This window comes from Cajanus cajan, chromosome 2, assembly GCF_000230855.2.
Source record: "Cajanus cajan strain Asha chromosome 2, NIPB_CcT2T_4, whole genome shotgun sequence".
In the NCBI taxonomy this organism is placed as follows: Eukaryota; Viridiplantae; Streptophyta; class Magnoliopsida; order Fabales; family Fabaceae; genus Cajanus; species Cajanus cajan.
The window spans coordinates 46,765,923-46,785,901 of record NC_138518.1 but is presented as its reverse complement, the minus strand read 5'-3'; the positions used below and the strand labels follow the sequence as shown (position 1 = coordinate 46,785,901).

The window sequence follows — 19,979 nt, the reverse complement described above, 5'->3', positions numbered from 1 at the left end:
TACATTATTTAAACACGCAAATTTTCTCTATATCAAAATACTATTAGAATTCAGCCTTTTAGTATTCAATATTACATAATTAAAGTAACACTAACAACTATAATCAGTGAACGTATTTCCAATTATCTAACACATTCCTGTGTTCTCCAATTGATCAGATTCAACATGCTAGTAAACTAAGATTACTAAATGTGAGGCAGGGATTATCCCTCACTTAAGCCAAGTGGAATCTGAAGGCACATATTAAAGTTTGAGAAATATATGTCAAAATATCAATATTAGAAATTATGTACAACTTAGACCTGCATTGTGAGCATAACAAATTAACAACTAGACCTAAAATGTTCAATGCTATAGTGAGTGAGGAATTCCATAACCCAACCACCTCACCAAGCCATTATTCTAAAACACCTTCCCCATGATCTATTATTACAAGCTTCACAGTAAAGAGCACAAACATTGTACAGGAAAAAAAATGAAGAAAAATAAAATATATTACTTATGGGAAGGGATTTCAAGGCCGTGGCCTGACATGAAATATAATCACTTCCGAACCAACCTTATCAAATGTTGCTGATGCTTTGCTTTCAGTTGTCTTGTCATCAGATTCCCTTTTCTGTGGCTTCTTTGCTCTTCTTCCAGTTATACTTTTCCCAGCTTTCTTTATTGGCTGCCGGATGAACTTGCTCCTGAATCCTGGAAATTCGGACGATGATGGACCAGCCAAGCTCTTGATGACCAACCTGACATAACTGTTATCTCCACATCTTCGGTTTCCAATGCAAAAACTAGACGAATCACCATAGTAAGCTCCAGTCATATCATTGTCTCCATCCTCCTATATATTGATAGTAATCTTCTAGCTCTTCATATGCATCTTCATTGTCCACATGTTCTTCAACAAATAAAGGTTTGAACCATGAGGCCCGAAGTAGCAGGCAGACACTTTCCTCAAACATGTAATGTTGAATGCTGCCACAGCATAAAAGATTAAACAGTAAGAACATGATTTCAGTCACAACTTGGAATTATTGGCAAACAAAAATTGTAATGCAACATTTCACTTATGAATGTTCTTTCTTAAAATTAAGTAGTTTCCGATGCTACATCATTTTGGCATCGATTTAAAGTTTCAGTACTAAGAGATGGTAGTATTTAATGGTACATAACCAAGGAGCTGAAAGTTTGTCAAATGTTAAATAGTTAGTTTTTAAAAAAGGATTGGTAATATCTCATAAACCAGAATTGTATATTTGAAGTCCAAACCAATTTAGGTTCTAACTTACATTTAATTGTAAAACTCCCATCTTCCATATTCAGTAACCCAAGTACTTTAAAAAGAAAATCTCAAATTTCAATCCATATGTTACATCCTTTCATTGTTGATACAATGAAACATGCTAGCTCTGGTACACACATTTCCAACCTATTCAGTAATGCTTTCCAGTTGACCAGCAAAACTGAAATTGATTGATGCAGCTGATCGCATACAAAAAATGTGAATTAATATGTCGAATTTTCACGACCTTGTCATGTAAAAATCTAGTGTCTATCTCTCTCATAGTAAGAAGTAAATAAGTGGAGTCTTCTAAATTTTCTTTTAATATTTATGGGGAGAGATAGACACAAATTTTCACATGACAAGATCACGTGAAATTCAACATGCTAGGGTCCATTCCCATATGAAACTGGAATGAATTCTTTCCATCACATTTTAATAGGGAGGAAGGGAAAGGGGATGAAAAACTCATTGTGCACCATGGGATAATGTGTGTTTGGAGAGGGACAGGGGAGGTTTGGGAATAATAAAAATTGAGAGAATTTAATATAATAGCTTTAATTGGAAAATGGTGGTGGAGAATTAAAAATCAAAAGCATACTCTGTGGTATATTATGTGTTGTTATTCAGGCACCATTACATGATAATATGTTGTGCCATTTGTCACAATTCAGAAGACTTATTCATATTAGATACATCAATAAATCCACAAGGTACCTGGAACAGTATGGGTCCTTCAGAAGAATAGAAATGTTGTGGTGTTCTGTTGGCATATACAATCAGTGGAGGAATTGGTCTCATGGCACTAGCTATTTGTGTTTGTCTCATTGCACTAGCTATTTGTGTTTGTTGAAATGGCACTAACTATTTGTGTTTGTTGAAATTTCTTAGTTAATTGATAAGACATTTCACAAAGAGTCATAAATGAAAGGTTATTTCGTCTTCATTCTAAAGTTTAATAAGAAAGTTTTGTATTTGTTTTTAAGAGAAAAAAAGAGTTATTCCACTAAAGGATAAAAGGCAAGAAATAGTCATTTAAGAGAGGTGAATAATCTCATAAAAAGGAGGTGCAATTTTACTTTTATAGTGGAAATTTTTACACCAGATCTCATTTTTCATTATTCATATTAAAAAAAAAATTCACTTAAAATTTTGGTGTTATTATTTTCTTTTTATTTTTTTTTTACTTCCACAGTATTTATTTTACATTCACATGTGTGGAAATCAGATGTGTTAATTCTCAACATAACTACACCCTTTCGTATTGATTTAATGACCCAACGTGGTTGAATCCGCCGAGGTTTTATGTCTGTGTGTTGAAGGCAATAACAACTGTAATTGTTCATGACAATCTACCATCTGTGGGAATGTCATGCTTATTAATAATATCATACTTTTTCTTTTCGATATTTTTTTTTTGAATATTATACTTATACTATTTTTCGATATATCTCCCTTAATTTTATCAACGAACAATACACATATAGTACTCTTAGATTAATGAAATAAGGAAGGTACAAGAGATGTAGAAGTAATTTATAAAATAACTAAGATTTGGGTATAATTATTGCTAATTAAATTTAAACATGGTAACTAACTTATTAGATTAGATATCAAGTTAATAGATAGATTAAAATTAAATCCGTGAAAATAAAAATTAGAGGCCGAAATCCATGAAATTAAGAAAGTAAGAAGATTAAAAGTACAACTCTAAAATTTATTTCATCTTCATGATATACTTTTTTAAGGCTTCATACTATAATGTGTATTGTTCCGTTAATTGGATTAGAACTTAATCATTTTTAAAAAGCAAACCTTAACACAAAATCATACATATGAAATCTTATCGTATAATTATTTCCTACATGCAACCACATGAGGTGGCTGCATCCGTTGGTGCTGTAAACAGTTTTTTTAAATCGTCCAAATAACTTTGGCAAAAGGATTTCAAATGAAAATACTTTTCTTATAAACAATCTTATAGTAAATATTGTCAAAACTTATATCCTAGTAATATACTTTTATTCATCTCTACCTTTCCTCTTTAACTGAGGTGTATTTATACACACTTAATACAAACTGATTCAAAGATAAGACCTAAAGAATCTCTAACAATTTCCTAAGAATCATTCTGTTTAAAACAGAAACTCAAATTTAAACTTCTACAACAATATTTCAAATTCAAACTTCCTAATCTAACACTCCCCCTCAAGTTGGTGCATGGATATCATACATGCCTAACTTGCCAATTGTATCTTCTAAAGCTTTTCCTGAAACTCCCTTGGTCAAAATATCTGCAAGTTGGTTTTCAGATCTGACAAAGGGTGTGATGATAATCTGTTGATCCAGTTTCTCTTTTATGAAGTGTCTATCTACTTCAACGTGCTTTGTTCTATCGTGTTGAACCGGATTATGAGCAATTTCAATAGACGCCTTGTTATCACAGTAAAGACTCATAGGAAGATCATATCTGATACCTAAATCATTCAAAATACTTTTAATCTATAAAAGCTCACAAACACAATGAGCCATACCTCTGAATTCAGCCTCGACACTTGACCTTGCAACGACCTTCTGTTTTTTACTTCTCCAAGTGACTAAGTTACCCTCAACTAGTGTAAAATAGCCTGAAGTAGATTGCCTAGTAGTCTTATCTCCAGCCCAATCAGAATCCGTATATCCTTCAATGCCCTTCTTGCTGGTTTTTGAAAACAGAATGCCTTTTCCAGGTGTTCCTTTTAGGTACCTCAAAATCCGATATACAGCCTTCATATGATCTTCACTAGGAGAGTGCATAAACCGGCTTACCACTCCAACTGCATAGGCAATGTCTGGTCTAGTGTGTGACAAGTAAATTAGTCTCCCTACTAGCCTTTGATATCTTCCAATGTCTGCCTCCACCTGGTTAGGATATATGCCCAATGTGTGATTCATTTCGATGGGATTCTCAACTGGTTTGCAAGCCAACATTCCAGTTTCTGTTAAAAGATCTAGAATATATTTTCTTTGAGATAAAAATATACCTTTCTGAGATCTTGCAATTTCTATCCCAAGGAAATATCTCAAGTTACCTAGATCCTTCATTTCAAACTCAGTTGTCAGATGTTGTTCAAGGGCTTTCATCTCATCTATATCATCTCCGGTTAACACCATATCATCCACATACACTATTAGAATAGTCACTTTTTGTGCTCTATGTTTAAAAAACAAAGTATGATCAGAGTTGCTCTGTTTGTACCCAAATCTCTTCATTGCTAGAGAAAAACGTCCAAACCATGCCCTAGGTGATTGCTTGAGTCCATACAAAGCTTTTTTAAGTCGGCAAACTAGATTCTCATTGGATTTACTTAGCTGCACTCCTGGTGGTATATCCATGTAAGCCTCCTCCTCCAAATTTCCATTTAAGAAGGCATTCTTCACATCAAATTGTTTTAAGGGCCAATCCCTATTAGCTGCTATGGAAAGTAATATCCTTATAGTATTGAGTTTGGCTACCGGGGCAAATGTCTCTTGGTAATCAACTCCATATTTCTGTGTATATCCCTTGGCAACTAGTCTTGCTTTATATCGGTCAATGCTCCCATCTGCTTTTAATTTCACTGTGAACACCCATTTACAACCAATTGCCTTCTTCCTACTTGGCAGAGGTGTTAGTTCCCAAGTTGAGTTACTTTGGAGTGCTTCCATCTCTACATTCATAGCTTGCTTCCAATTTGGATCATCCAATGCTTCCTGCACACTATTTGGAATAGAAACACTAGATAATTGATTAACAGATAATGCATATGATTCGGATAAGTGTTGGGTAGATACATAGTTGCTAAGGGGATATTTAGCCTTTGCTTTAGGATCAGGTTCATAAAGCTGTTTAGGAATACCTTTGTTTGGTCGAGACGACCTTCTGGTGTGTGTGTCAGATGGCATAGTAGAAGAAGGAACAAGATTTGCCTCTGTACTAGGTTCTGTTTCTGGTTCAATATCAGGGACAGCCATAGGAGATTCTTCAGTTATGTGTGTTAGACGAGGTGTTTCAGCTTGAGGACAATTTACCTCAACAGGGACTGATTCTGATTGTTGGTTGTGTGAATTTTCGGCAGGGAGTGAGGTACTTGGTGTTGCTGTATGAGTGGAGAACCAAACTTCTTCTTCTCCATTATTTGTAATGTTTGGCAGGGAACTCTCCCCCTGAGAAGGAGAAGTGGGAACTCCCCCTGAATAGTAAGGCTCATTTTCCCTAAAAGTGACCTCCAAAGTGATATGCATTTTATGAGAGATAGGGTCAAAACAACGATAACCTTTCTGGACATCTGAGTACCCAACAAAAATACACTTTTTTGCACAAGGATCCAATTTAGACCGCTGAACTTTAGGGATATGGACATATGTGGTACACCCGAAGACTCTAGGAGCAAGATTAGAGGAGTGGGGTATAGGAAAGTGAGAATTAAGAACTTGGTAAGGTGTTTGAAAATTAAGGGCACTAGAGGGGGTTCGATTTATGAGATATGCAGCGGAGATTACAGCTTCCCCCCAATAGGAAGAAGGAACATGCATGCCAAATAAAGAGGCCCTAACCACTTCTAAGAGTTTTCGATTCATTCTCTCAGCCAATCCGTTTTGCTGAGGAGTATAAGAGCAAGAAGTATGATGTTTAATCCCATGAGAAGATAAAAAAGTATTGAACCCACCATTCATATATTCCATGCCATTATCGGACTGAAGAATCTGAATGTTGCTATTGAATTGTGTTTGAACCATGTTGAAGAATTTTTTAAACACAGAAAAAACTTCCCCCTTATTTTTCAAGAGACTCAACCAACACATACGTGTACATTCATCAATAAATGTGACATAATAAAAGGATTTAGAGAAAGAGGAAACTTTTGCAGGGCCCCAAACATCTGAATGAACAACTTGAAATGGAATTTTGCTTTTATTCAAACTAGGATAATAAGGAATTCTGTGGCTTTTAGCCAATTCACAAACTGAACAATGAAAATCAGCAACGTTTACAGCAGAAAAAAAATTGGGAAATAACTTTTTGAGATATCCGAAGGAAAGATGACCAAGTCGCCTATGCCACAGCCACACAGTATCTTTAGCAGTATCCACAGTAGAGGTTGCAGAAGCCCGAGAAGATAAGTCACTGCCACAAGAAGAAACATCCAAGAAATAAAGCTTGCCCTGTCTAACACCATAACCAAGGATCTCCTTTGTTTGGTTGTCCTGAAACAGACATTTTGAAGGTGAAAAAATCACAGAGCAATCCAGGTTAGAAGTAAGTTGGCTAACAGAGAGAAGATTAAAGTCCAAAGAAGGAACAACTAAAACAGATTGAAGATGTAACCAAGGGAAAAGAGATATTGAACCTTGACCAATAATGGCAGAGGTTCCACCATTAGCCGTAGAAATCACAGTTTTAGGAGAAGAAGAGAATTTAGATAGAAGGGTATGATCACGAATCATATGATCCGAAGCGCCTGTATCAATTATCCAAGAATCAATTCGAGATAGTGTAGAGAAAGCATGGGACTTACCAAGAATTCCTTCGTAGACAGCATTGGCTGTAGGAGGAGTAGATGTCACCGGATCAGAGGAGGTGGAGAGAGCTTTATCCAGAACCTTCCGGCGAGGTCGTTTATTGAAATCCCACCAGTCGGGATAACCAATGATTTCAAAGCATCGATTATTAGTGTGGCCAGAGTCACCACAGTGAGAACACAGAGGTTTTGTAGAATTAGCATCTTTGCGAGGCTTCAGGGGAACAGAGGAGCGGGGAGATTTCACCACCATGGCAGAGGATTCATGGGGAGAAGTGGGACGGTTCATGATGAGGCGCTGTTGTTGTTCACGCCTGACATAAGCATACGAACCTTCAAGGTCCAACTTAGGGTCTTTGCGAAGAATTTCGCCACGAACTTGGTCGAAGTCAGTGTCTAATCCGCTGAGAAAGATATAGACCCTGAGACGAGCCAAAGCCGAGTGCGACTGAACGACCCCATCAACAGTAGTGGCGTGGGAAGACATGCGGTGATCAATTTCTTGAAAGATCGAGAGAAGTTCGTTGTAATATGTGGAGAGGGGTCGACCATTCTGTTTGGTGTTGAACGACCTCTGATTCAGATCAAAGAGACAAGTTTCATCAGAACTATCATAGAACGTGCGACGAGCAGCAGTCCAGATTTCGTGGGCAGATTCAAGGCGAAGGAAACGCTGCATTAATGGTGGACTCATGGAGTCAATAAGCCAACTTTTCACACGCTTATTTTCGGTGACCCAGTTATCATACGCAGGATCAGTATCCAAGGGTTTCGTCGTCTTACCGGTGAGATACCCAGATTTGTTTCTTGTACCGATACGCATGTCCATTAACGCAGACCAGAGGTGATAATTAGAGTCATCAAGGATGACACTAACAGGGAAGGAAGAACTATCATGTTGGATGACAATGTTGGGAGGAGGAGCGGAGGTAGTGGATGGTGATGATGTAGAATCCGTAGGTGAAGTTGGGTTTTCCATGGAAGAGAATTAGGAATTAGGGATTTAGAAAAGTCTGGAATAAGGGTTATTTGGTGAGGATCCGATGGAAAGATGAAGAGAGGAAAAAATAACCAGTTGGGTAAAAACAATATGAAGCAATGTGGGACTATGTTTCAGGATCGTAACTCACCTGATACCATGTCAAAACTTATATCCTAGTAATATACTTTTATTCATCTCTACCTTTCCTCTTTAACTGAGGTGTATTTATACACACTTAATACAAACTGATTCAAAGATAAGACCTAAAGAATCTCTAACAATTTCCTAAGAATCATTCTGTTTAAAACAGAAACTCAAATTTAAACTTCTACAACAATATTTCAAATTCAAACTTCCTAATCTAACAAATATAAACTTCTTTCTACTTGGTACTCAAAAGATAATTTATATAAAATTGTGAAAAGATAAAGGAATTGAAGGAGAAAGAGATATTTCATTACGAGACTTGATCAGGACTGACCCAAATATAAGGTTAATCAAGTTCTAACTTTAGATTTCAAAATATTTTTTTTTTACTTATATAGAACTTAATAAATTAACTGTATCAATACTAACTTTGGTTTGTAAAGATTGTGATTTAATCCTAGTATCGTAATTTTTTTTTTATTGAAAGTTACTTTTTTTTTAATGAGTAATTGTTAATTTTTTTTACTACTCTCTCATCTTCAAAAAGGTCCAACTTTAGAACTCGTTTTAGATCTCAAAATATGTTGGATTGACCCTGGACTTGATTCTATTAAAATCCATTCAGTCATCTGATTTAATATTTGATATTATTTAACCAAAAATTGTTAATTTAAGTAGTTTAATATTTGTATTTTTTAATTTAAAACACTTTTATTTTAAACATAAAGTCATGATTATAAGATCTTATTCATAAGAAAGAATTAAACCTCCTTATAAAAAAGAATATCATCACTAATTTCCATCCTTGTAAAGGAACTATCCTATGGCTACTACCACCTATGACATTCACCAAGGTGTACATCATGGTTGATATCTTTTCTTAGTTGGTCTTTGGCTTTTCTCCTTCCTCCACTCCTTTAGAGATCTGTCGGCGATAATGACCATCCATCAACTGCTCGGGGCACGACCAAACAAAAGTAAAAAGGAAGGTTAAAAGAAAAACCTTAACAATTAAAATAGGAAACCTACAACATTCCCCACACAAGAACACACACCACCTAACACAAATACAAATCAGTGTGTTTCCCCATTAGAGCTCTCAAGGAGTCAAGGTGAAATTCAGTGGAATTATAGTCTACATTGACATGCATTCCCATCACCATACCCCATCACAATAATACAATGCTCATGGAGAAGCTTAGGAGCTATTGCCCAAGGAGTGTCACTTACCTTCCAAATCTTGCCAAAATATTTCGAGGGGTAAATACTAAAATACATACTTTAAATTATTTTTAATATATATATATATATATATATATATAATACATTTTTGGTTTTTATATAATATCAAACAAGTAATTTTGGTTTTCTATTTTTAAATTCACAATTTTAGTCTTCCAATTTTATAAGATTTATAATTTTAATCCCTTAATTGAATGTTTATCTGTTGATCCATGACGTTTGTTGAGATTTAATATTATATATAAATGATAAATAATTAATATTTAATAATATTGAAGTTAAACCCTAAATGATATGAATTTGAGATAAAAATGAGAATTAAACATAAAATTTAATCAAAATATTATTAAATATTAATTATTTGTCATTTATTTAAAATTAAATCAAAACTAACATTACAATTTTACTAATTGACAGAAAAACATTTAATAAGAGATTAAAATTGTAAATTTTATAAACTTAAACAACTAAAATTACTAATTTAAAAATAAAGAAACCAAGTTTGAATATTACCGAGGAAAAAGAAAAAAAAAAATCATATATCTTTGGAAAGGGGAAAAAATTGGAACCCCGCCATTGTACCTTGCACCATCTTCCCCACTCTAGAAAATGTACCCTAAGCATATGCACCCATTCATATAGAACTTGCAAGCATCTTGGGAAATGCCATCCACTTGGCATCAACTTCCCCTGCCTGTGATCTATAGTCTGTCTATACATCAAACCCCACACATAGTCTAATCTTTCCAACGCACCAACAACACCAAGAATAATTATACATTCATATACATAAGAATGCTATCATAATTAATTCATCAATCTTTTATGTTGTTAATACCTTCAAGCTAAATATAAGTCATAACCTAATATTTATATTCTCCTCGGAATATTATGTGTCTATCCAATATTAAAAAATATAAGAAAATAGGAGAAATCTTTCACTGTTTAATATGTTGAATAATGAATATTGACTAGTTTCTTTTTAATTTTATTTTTTTACTTCAAGAATGTCCCTTGATAATTTTTTTTTTGTTGCACATAGGGTTTTCACACATGCATGTATCAATATTGATATGTATTGTTTATTTTAGATTTAAATTCTCATGAATTATTGGAATACAATTAAAGCTTCATATTATTTGAACAAAAAGATGAATATGGATTTATATACATACAAATGTCTTTATTATTATCAATCCTTTTAAGTGATGATTAAAAATAAATCCATAAAACACTAAACGTAAAGTAGACTACATCATATCAATATAAAGGTATGTGAATTTTCAGTAACAAGTGATGTCTCATAACTATTGAACACTTTTCCATACATCTCACAAGAAATCAAATTAATCTTGAAAATATGTTCAAGTAACACCTATTTATCAAATGTAGACGTAGATATCGGACATTTAATTTAAAAGAAAATGGACTATTAAATATATTTAAATTTTAATTGATTTGGAATAAATATTTTATTTCTTCCTAGAAACTTAAAACTCGAATACAATTAATTAATATTCATTTTTTCTCCAAAATATCTGGTCTTCACGCAACAGGTCTTGCAGATTATTCAATATTCAACAAGGTGATAAAATTCAACCTGGCTCAAGCTAGTCCAATATGTTGAATTCTTTACCAAGAACAAGAAGGAATGAATAGCAAACGATGGTCAAATCCAAATCAATATCCAATGACCTCAGAGGCATGAATATTTTTTAATAATGTTAGTGTAGTGTTGTAATTACGTTGAATATGTATTATTGTTAATTGTATGAACATTTTAATTACATTTTATATATATATATATATAAAATCTATTTATAATATAAAAAGTGAGTTACGAGTTATTATATTGATATGTTATATATTATAAAATTAATTTTACACGTTATCACATCATGATATTCACTTATGTGTCAACTATTTCTTATCTTTTCGTATTCTCATGTAAATTTCAAAATTAATGGATATCTCATTCTTATTTCATAATCACTTCTATAATTTAATTTATTTATTTTTACTCTTGTGCATAATTTTCTTTCTTTGTCTATTTGTTTGTTCATTTCCTTTTTGGCAAGAAGTTAAAACATTGTCATGAATGCAAAATTACTTTTAGTTTTTGATGAAAATTGTAGCATAAGATGAAAACAGTGAATTAGAGTTAAAAATTAGAAGAAAAAAAACAATAACACTTACTGTCCTTTTAGTTTTCCTCTCTTGCAACATAAGACGAGTATTGTAGTTTAGAGTTAAAAATGGAGAAAAATGAAAAATTATAAAAAAGGAATAACACTTGTTGTCCCTTTAGTCTCTCTTTTATTAGTTGATATTTTGAGATTCTTAGACCAAGATCATATTTTGCTTCTATGACAATTTCTTTGACTTCCTCAATAAATTATAGTTCAAAACATTCATAAAAATAATGAATGAATATCATCTTTTTGACAATTTAATTTTTTAAAATAATAAAAACAATGAAAATTAATATTAAGATTATGATATTCATTCTCCCATTTCATGAATGCTTTTAATTACAATTCTCGTCTACATAATCTGAATCTTTCTTGTACTCAAGTGATATTGGTTGTCCTTCTCTTGTGAATAATCCAAATTGGAGTTATTACCTTCATAATTCTCATAACAAATTAAAGGTAGTTTTTTATTTTTATTTTTTTTATTATTTTTTTAATTTTAAAATATTAAATTATCAAAAATAATATTTTTTCTCCTTTCTCTTTAATTCTCTGAATTTTTTATCTGTTGCCACAACCATCATAAAAAATGATAACATAAAATAATTTAAAAGTTAAAAAGGGAGAAATGAATCATTATTTAGGACCCATATCATTTTCTTCTAGTTTCTTTATACAAGATTTCAAATTTATATAAAAAAAAACTCTACTCAAGAAGAAACTCCTACCAAAGATAGTAGTTAGATAGGTTGTTCCAAAGATTAGATTGCATCCATATAATACCATAATGTATCCTTATTCCAAATTGTATGTGTAATTCCTATGAAATGGCTAGTATTTCAAACTCGATGAATTCCCTAATTACTCTGAACTCGATCAACATCTGTGATGATTGTGGCCTTCTAGAGTTACTCCAACCCCAATGGTTCTTTGTGTTGTGGCTCTCTTCTGCAAATTCCCCCATAACACTCTTCAATATCTATTTCTGATTTAATTTAAGCACACTATTTAATAAAGAGAAACAAGAAAAAGAGTAACCAACGCCACTGGATTTTATAGAAGCACTGAGTACAGATTTTTATGTTTTCATCATGCAAAATAGACTAATTGGGTCTATGTGGGTCCTTCATACCAATACTCTTGGTGAGTGGAGCAAGTGAGTCACTGGAATTGGAAGCTGCATTCTCAAGAAAAAGAAAACTAACCCTTCTGTCCCCCACTCGTAAAGAAAATAATATACTTTCTCCATCTGAAATATTGTGCACTTTTAACATTTTTTTTTTCTCAAAACAAATAATCTTTTAAATTTTCAAAATCAAATTAATATGTTTTTGTCAATTATACTCATATTTAATAGAAATTTTCTCTATAACTGTTTATTTGATTTTTACAAGAATAAAATAATAGAGTTGAGATAATAAGATATTAAATAAAATATTTTTAATCTAAATTTATATTTATTAAATATTTCTTAATCTGTCAACATCAAAGACCTAAGAACTTAAAACGAAAGAAATAATAGCAAGTATGTTCATATCGGTTAAAGAATATATTATATATATAATACACATATATATATATATATATATATATATTTATATATAATTCAAATTTAATTAGTCTTTTGATTTTAATAATTTAATGAATTTATTTTTTATTTTTTATATTAAAAATATTTTATTTTAATCTTTATATACAATTTTTGTTTTCTTTTTAATTTTTATAATTTAATAATTCTTTTTAGTTCATGTAACAATAAGAGATATGAACTAATAGGAAAAAAAATATAGAGTAAATTACACTTGCATTTCCTGAATTCTTTTTGAGATTGTATTTGGTACCCTTTTATTTTATTTTGGATATATAGTGAGATTTTTTAAAAGTTAAAAAAATGTTACATTGTCCCCCTATCCAAAATAGAGTCAAGTATATTAATATATTTGTGTCATACGACTTATACATAGTTTTTAATGAATTTTTTCTTCTAAAAATGTCCCTTTTAATGAAAAAGGCGAGAGACATTTTTGAAAGAAAAAATTTATTAAAAGTCACGTGTAGGTCACATGATACAAATATGTTAACAGACTTGATGTTGTTTGTGATTAGGGGATAATACAACATCTTTTCAACTTTTAAGGGACTTCACTATAGGTCCAAAAATAGAAGGATATCGAGTGCAATTTTGAAAAATATAGGGGTGCGAGTATAATTTATTCAATAATATACATAAAAACTGGAACGAAATGTTAAAACTATGAGAATTAAAAAAGAATTATAACAAGTAAAAATTCAATATGATTCTTAAAAGATGATAGAGGTGACCGATAGGTCATTAAAAGATTTTTTTGTGGCATTTGGATCTCTAATAACTAAGTTATGCAAGTTAGTCCTTTCGTTATATTCAATTATTAACTTTGTTAGACTTATGATCGGTCAATAGTTAATTTTTGGGTTGATATTTATTCTCTCTTCCATTTGACATGCAATAGTTACAAACTAACTAAATATGTTTAGACACTTGACAATGTAAGATTTAATTTTTAATTTAATTTAAAAAATAGTTAAAAACATTTGAATGACTTTTTTCCCATTCACTCCAATTTCTACTAAGCTCTTTCTCACTTCTATCGAAGGAGTTTTGTGATTCATTAAACATAATAGAAACATCCATGTTTAATTGTCGCATCCTTATTTATTTGAGATATTTTAGAACTGCCACTCACTTTACTAAACCCCAAATTTAATAATTTAGGATTTGCAATCTTAAACTTGTAGGCAAAACAAATAAAAAAAATTAAGGATGACTGAGACATAAAAATCCAATTACAAGAAATTTTGCGAAACCTAATAACAATCTTTCATTTTAACTAAAATACCTATGATCAAAATATTTAAATATGACAAAGCGTCTCTTATTGATTGAAAAGTATCAAAATCTTATATTATGATCTATATTAAGTAATTAGGAGAGATAACAACCAACTAAGAGAGGAATTAAGTGTCAATTTGATACTTAACTGTTAACTACTTAAGAAACCAACAAAGTTAATAATTGAATATAATGAAAAGAATAATTTGTGTAACAATATTAAAATTTAGGACTCAAATACCACAAAATTTTTTTTAGAACCTATTAGTCACTTCTACCATATTTCAATGACCAAATTAGATATTTTAAAAAAATCATAAATTTTATTATTTATTATCAAACTTTTCTTAACAACTTTATCATAAATTTTATTATTTATTATCAAACTTTTCTTAACAACTTAGTCTTATATCCTTATTTTTAATTTCCCTATGCAATTAACTCCCCTTAATGTTGTTTTAAGTGACTTTATTTACCACGTTCAAACCACTTTAATTGATTTTTCTTATTTTTTTTTCTTCTATTGATTGATTATATACCAATATCTCCCGGTCTACAATTATTTCATACTAGTAAAATAAAGAGGTGAATCAATCAAAGAAAAAAGTGGCATCCAACCAACCCATTACGTCATCATCAACTTCTTATTCATTTTCATGCTTTCATCCTTCATTTTTTCACCTACTACCACAACAAGCTCCTCCATGCCCTTCCATTTTCATCAAAACAACACACTTCATTGCATCTTAATTGTCTCTCTCTCACACCCTTTTCTTTCCATTGTTATGTCTGAATCCTCGGATTCATCACACAAACTTCTTCAGCTTCAGCCTACAAGACCATCATCGTCCAGTGTATATCTAGAACCAGGTTTTAACAAGTCTCTTTTTTTTTTACTCATTCAACTAGGTTGGATTTAGAAAACTCTGTTCAAGTTCTGTTAACCCTTTACATGTTCTCTCTGTTTCCAACTTTCCACTGATTTGAAGCTTGTTATTCAAATGAAATCAGTGTTTCGAATTTTGTTCCCTCATATATACAAAAGAGCAGTGGGAAATTGGATAAGTACCCTCGTTGCATGATCATTGATGAACTAAATATCCATCTCAATTCTGCTTGTGTTATAGTTTTATGAGTCTTTTTCTAGCAAGTTATAGAACAAAGTTACATGTGGTGAGTAACATCAGGTTAGAATGAATTCATTCAATCAGAGTCACCAAACTACCAGCTTCAGGTACAATCCAAAATCGAATACAATGAATCATGCAGATGATGATGATACTGAGTTCTCAGGGATTCTTGATATCTATGTTCATCATGCTAGGAACATTCATAACATATGCATCTATGATAATCAGGATGTGTATGCTAAGTTCTCTCTTACTTACAACCCTGATGAGACTCTCTCCACCAAAATCATAAATGGAGGTGGAAAAAACCCAATATTCAATGAAAACTTGAGGATGAATATAACCCACATGGATGCTGTTCTCAAATGTGAGATTTGGATGTTTAGCAGGTCAAGAAATCACTTGGAAGACCAGCTTTTGGGATTTGCTTTAGTCCAAATTTCACAAGTTGTTGGCAAAGGAAAGGTGACAGAAGATTATAGCCTTTCCTCCACTGACCTTTTCCATTGTCCTGCTGGAACTGTCCAATTAACACTCTCTTTGGACACATCATTTTCAATCAGTTCCACAGTGAATCATATATCACAATCAGCTACTACTTCATCCATATCATCAGAAGTTGTTTTGCTTGATCAAAAAATCTCTCAAGACATGTCAAACCCAGTTGAGTATTCTAGAATTGAGTTTCCTGATGTCAATGTGATGAAGGAGAATCAAAAAATGGTTTCTGAGTACTTCAATTTGGAACCTTATGGTTCTTCTGTTTCAAGGCCTAATTCAGTAGCATTGCTACCATTTCTTCACCTTGGTGCTTCTCCTCAAGGTGATGATTATGAAATGACTGCGATTACCCCAGATGAGAATCAAGAGTCCACTTCTCTAAATGAGAGCATTCAGAATTGTGTGTTCTCAAGCTCTACTACTACAAGCTTAAGTGATGATAGAAACTCATCAGATTCAGTTAATGAAAAGAGTAATTTGAGGGTTGACTCATCAACTTCTTTCAATGTTTCAATCACAGTTGAAGGTGGTCAGAACTCTAGTGCTAGTCCAGATACCCCAACTTCAGAGAAAGAAAGGGGAGCCAGAGATGATAAAGAATCAAAATTCTCATCAAGAAAGGAAAAGGATATCAATAGTGACAGGAACACAGAAGCTGCAAGATTTGGCCAAGTTTTTTCTGCTCCACTAGGGAACATCAATATGGAGGCTGAGCAATCAGCTATGCAGCAGCAAATAGTTGACATGTACATGAGAAGCATGCAACAATTCACTGAGTCTCTGGCTAAGATGAAGCTCCCAATGGACCTTGACAAACCTGAGAGTGTAAGTCATGGTGATGTGATTCAAAATCATAACAGCAACAAGTTAGAAATTGATAAGAAAAAGGATGGATCACGTGTGTTTTATGGAAGCCGAGCATTCTTCTAGTAATATCTTGATGCAGCAACCACTGGCAATAGTCCTTTTACAGGAAGACATGAGAGTTTAGTTAGAAAAAAACCTAAGTACTTTAACATAGGTTTGTTCTCTAATTAGAATTGAAGTTTCACTTCGATAATATGCATAAATATATATTATTGAAGTTTGCACAAAATATAAATGTATACTATGGAAGTAGAGCTTCAGTTCTGATTGGAAGACAAAACCAACAATATTTATGGTATTGTATCTAAGTTTTATTCTTTAGTTTATTGTAACACAGTTTCTTTGATGACATTTATGACAGGTTTAGTTTATCCTGTGTTGTTTAACCTCCCCTTTTATTTATGGAACAATCTTCTATTTTCGTGCACCACTGTAACCAAAAAGTGATATATATTCCTATGTATATCTTTCTCTCTAATAGTCATGGGAATGATTTGTCAATTTCCTATGCTATTGAAATCATGTAGCATTTTGAGATGTGTTTTTGAACTATGTAGCAAAAATTAGCAAATTCATTCTGTGCGTTGTTATGACAGCAATAGAAATTTGTTGTGGTGAAGTAAATTGGAAGTAACTGTCTATTGTCACAACTAACAATGGTTTAGAGCTGAAACTAAATTCATCATTTTGCTTCAAGCATAATTAACGGAGGTTGTGTGGATTGAAAGGCTTTGATAAGGTTGTCAATATAAGCTCCAAGTAACTTTGTTGAGGCCAGAGAAAGCATGCTAGTTGTTTTAATTAAAACCAAATTGGCATGCATGCTAGCTCATCAAATAATTTCTATTCAACACGTCTCAATCTCCTTTTTGTTCGAGGCTGGTATCACCATCCTCAAGTCATATATGTAGCTACAAAAATCTTACCTGCTTTTTTGAAAGTTTTGTTGGATGCATTTGACAACATTGTTGGGAAGGGTTTGATGCTTTATTTTGCAATGATTGGTATACCTTGTTAGAGAAAACCTTGTTGTAACCCTTAGCCAGTGTGATAATGGCACCTGTTATTAATTCTTTTTCAGAAAATTATATAATTGAACAAATTTGTGTGTTTTGAACTATTACTTTATCTACAGTCTCCAATTTGGGTCCCATGTCATGATCATAGATTGAGAAATTAGAGCCGAAATTTGTATATTACATTGTAGTTCTGGTGGGTGGTGGGGCTAGTTCACACGAATTTTGTCAACAAAATGTGCAACAGATTCCTAATGGAGTGAAAGAAACGTATATAACGAAAGGAGGACTGGGAAAAGGAAAACCCAATATGAGGAATCCGAAGAGCCACGTCCATATTGATTTAATTAGAAAAAAAATGTTATTTATTTATTTTGACAAAATAAAGTTCAGGAGCAAATTAAGGTTGTTTTATATACATTTTAATATGTATCAAACTTCTATCGTATTAATAGAATTAACTGATTATGCATTGGGATTGTATTGAATTCTAGACTCATTGTTGAATTATTTGAGAAATTCTCTTAAGGTTTTTAGTGTTCTCAATAATGAATTTGTATGTTAGGGTTTTCCTCCTTTGATATGAGGAACTAATTGGTTTAGGACTCTGATAGTCATGCTGGATTAAGTTGATCATGATTTAATTTTGAATTCGTTGTTTTATTATCTATTGAATTTTTTTTTCATTCATAACAACTGTTGACCAAATAAGAATTTATTTACGAAAGAATATTTTCACACTAACAAAATTTATTATTAACGATAATTATTTAATGACAATAATTTAATTGTCGCTATTTAATTATATAATAAAAATATTAATGATTAATATATAATAGCTACTAAAAATATATTTATATTACACTAAAGTTTATTATTAGCGACAATTATTTATTGAAAAAAATTAATGTCACATCGATTAGAGATAAGATAATTAAATAGTATATAAGTGAGTAATAACTATCACCTTATAAGTTGATTTTATAGGGTTAAGTTAGATTCCTAATTCACTATAATAAATTGGTATCAAATCACTCACTATTATCAAATTTCATAGTTCTATCAAACAATTAAATAACAACTTTCACCTTATAAATCTCACATATCTTAAGAGACAAGACAATTAAAAAAATAAATTAAAAAATATATAAATAGAAGACAACCCTCATCTTACAAATCCCACATCGACTAGAGATAAATAAAAGTATATAATTTATGAATTTAGAAAAGAAAATTATAGGAATAAATTATTTAAAATTTTACTACAAAAAGATAAAAGTCATTAAATAGATGGAAAGGAAACAATTGAAAAAATAACTTTTAATAGCTTTTAAAATGACTACTAGAATTACAACTAAAATAAATAAATTTTCCCGACTATTTAGTAGGTCTTTACCAGTATTTTATATAAATGTCGATAATAGTATTAACGATACTTGATACACCAGCTATTATTTAAATGTTGGTAAAAAAAATAATAGTCATTTATATGATCGCTAAAAAATAAATTAATCGTTACAAAAACTTAATTTTGGTGTAGTGTCGGTTCCTATCCAACAATTCAAAGTAAATTAAGAATCAAAAAATTGGTAATTAATCTTAAAACTAGAATCCAGAATGATATCGAAGAAAAAGCGATGGAAAGTATCGGTGAGTCATAGTCCTATATTTTTCTTATCAACTTAAACCAATTCTTTTAGTTATCTGCTTTACTTTAAATTTATATAATTAGAAATTCTGCAGACTTATATCGTTTAGACTAAGTTATAATTCATTTTAGAAAGTAGTGCAAATGGTCTTATGGGTTTGATATCTATGGTGTGTTTGTCCTTACACATTTTCTACATGAATCATTAACTACATGTTATTTGTGCAATCATGATTTTAAACAATTTGTAACCATGAGGTGTGGCACAATTAGCAACTCAGCCACCGGGTATGTGGATTTTACCTATAATAAGGATTTTAATTCTACTAGAAAAACATGTGTAATTAATAGGTCAAATATTATTTTTATACTGAGAAGAGGATTTTTGCACTTTTATTTGGTTATTTTAACACACTTTTTTTTTTATTTAAAAAATATTCTCTTGATTTAAAATGGGTCACACATTTTTTTTATAGAATGAGAAGTTTTAGAGAATGGATATTCGTTTTTAATTTTTATCTCGATCTCTGTTTTCCTTTCTTTCTTCGAGGACTATCATTATTTTA

The 19,979-nt window shown here is 31.5% G+C and overlaps 2 protein-coding genes and 1 long non-coding RNA gene across 3 annotated transcripts; 1 reads left to right on the top strand and 2 right to left on the bottom strand.

Moving 5' to 3' along the window:
• Positions 1–6,185: 6,185 nt before the first annotated feature.
• LOC145954304 (uncharacterized) lies at positions 6,186–7,106 on the bottom strand. The gene is made up of 2 exons (XR_014431494.1): positions 6,817–7,106; positions 6,186–6,505 (listed from the first exon to the last, which is right to left on the bottom strand). It is a non-coding gene; the product is annotated as an uncharacterized LOC145954304 (long non-coding RNA).
• A 21-nt stretch (positions 7,107–7,127) lies between these two features.
• Positions 7,128–7,798, bottom strand: LOC145954974 (uncharacterized). The gene is made up of 2 exons (XM_083069669.1): positions 7,199–7,798; positions 7,128–7,133 (listed from the first exon to the last, which is right to left on the bottom strand). The coding sequence occupies exons 1-2, from the start codon at positions 7,796–7,798 to the stop codon at positions 7,128–7,130; spliced, it is 606 nt and encodes a 201-aa protein (XP_082925795.1).
• A 7,113-nt stretch (positions 7,799–14,911) lies between these two features.
• On the top strand, positions 14,912–17,176 carry LOC109811680 (uncharacterized). Its single transcript, XM_020375478.3, has one exon. The coding sequence runs from the start codon at positions 15,445–15,447 to the stop codon at positions 16,810–16,812; it is 1,368 nt and encodes a 455-aa protein (XP_020231067.1). The 5' UTR covers positions 14,912–15,444; the 3' UTR covers positions 16,813–17,176.
• Positions 17,177–19,979: the final 2,803 nt, after the last annotated feature.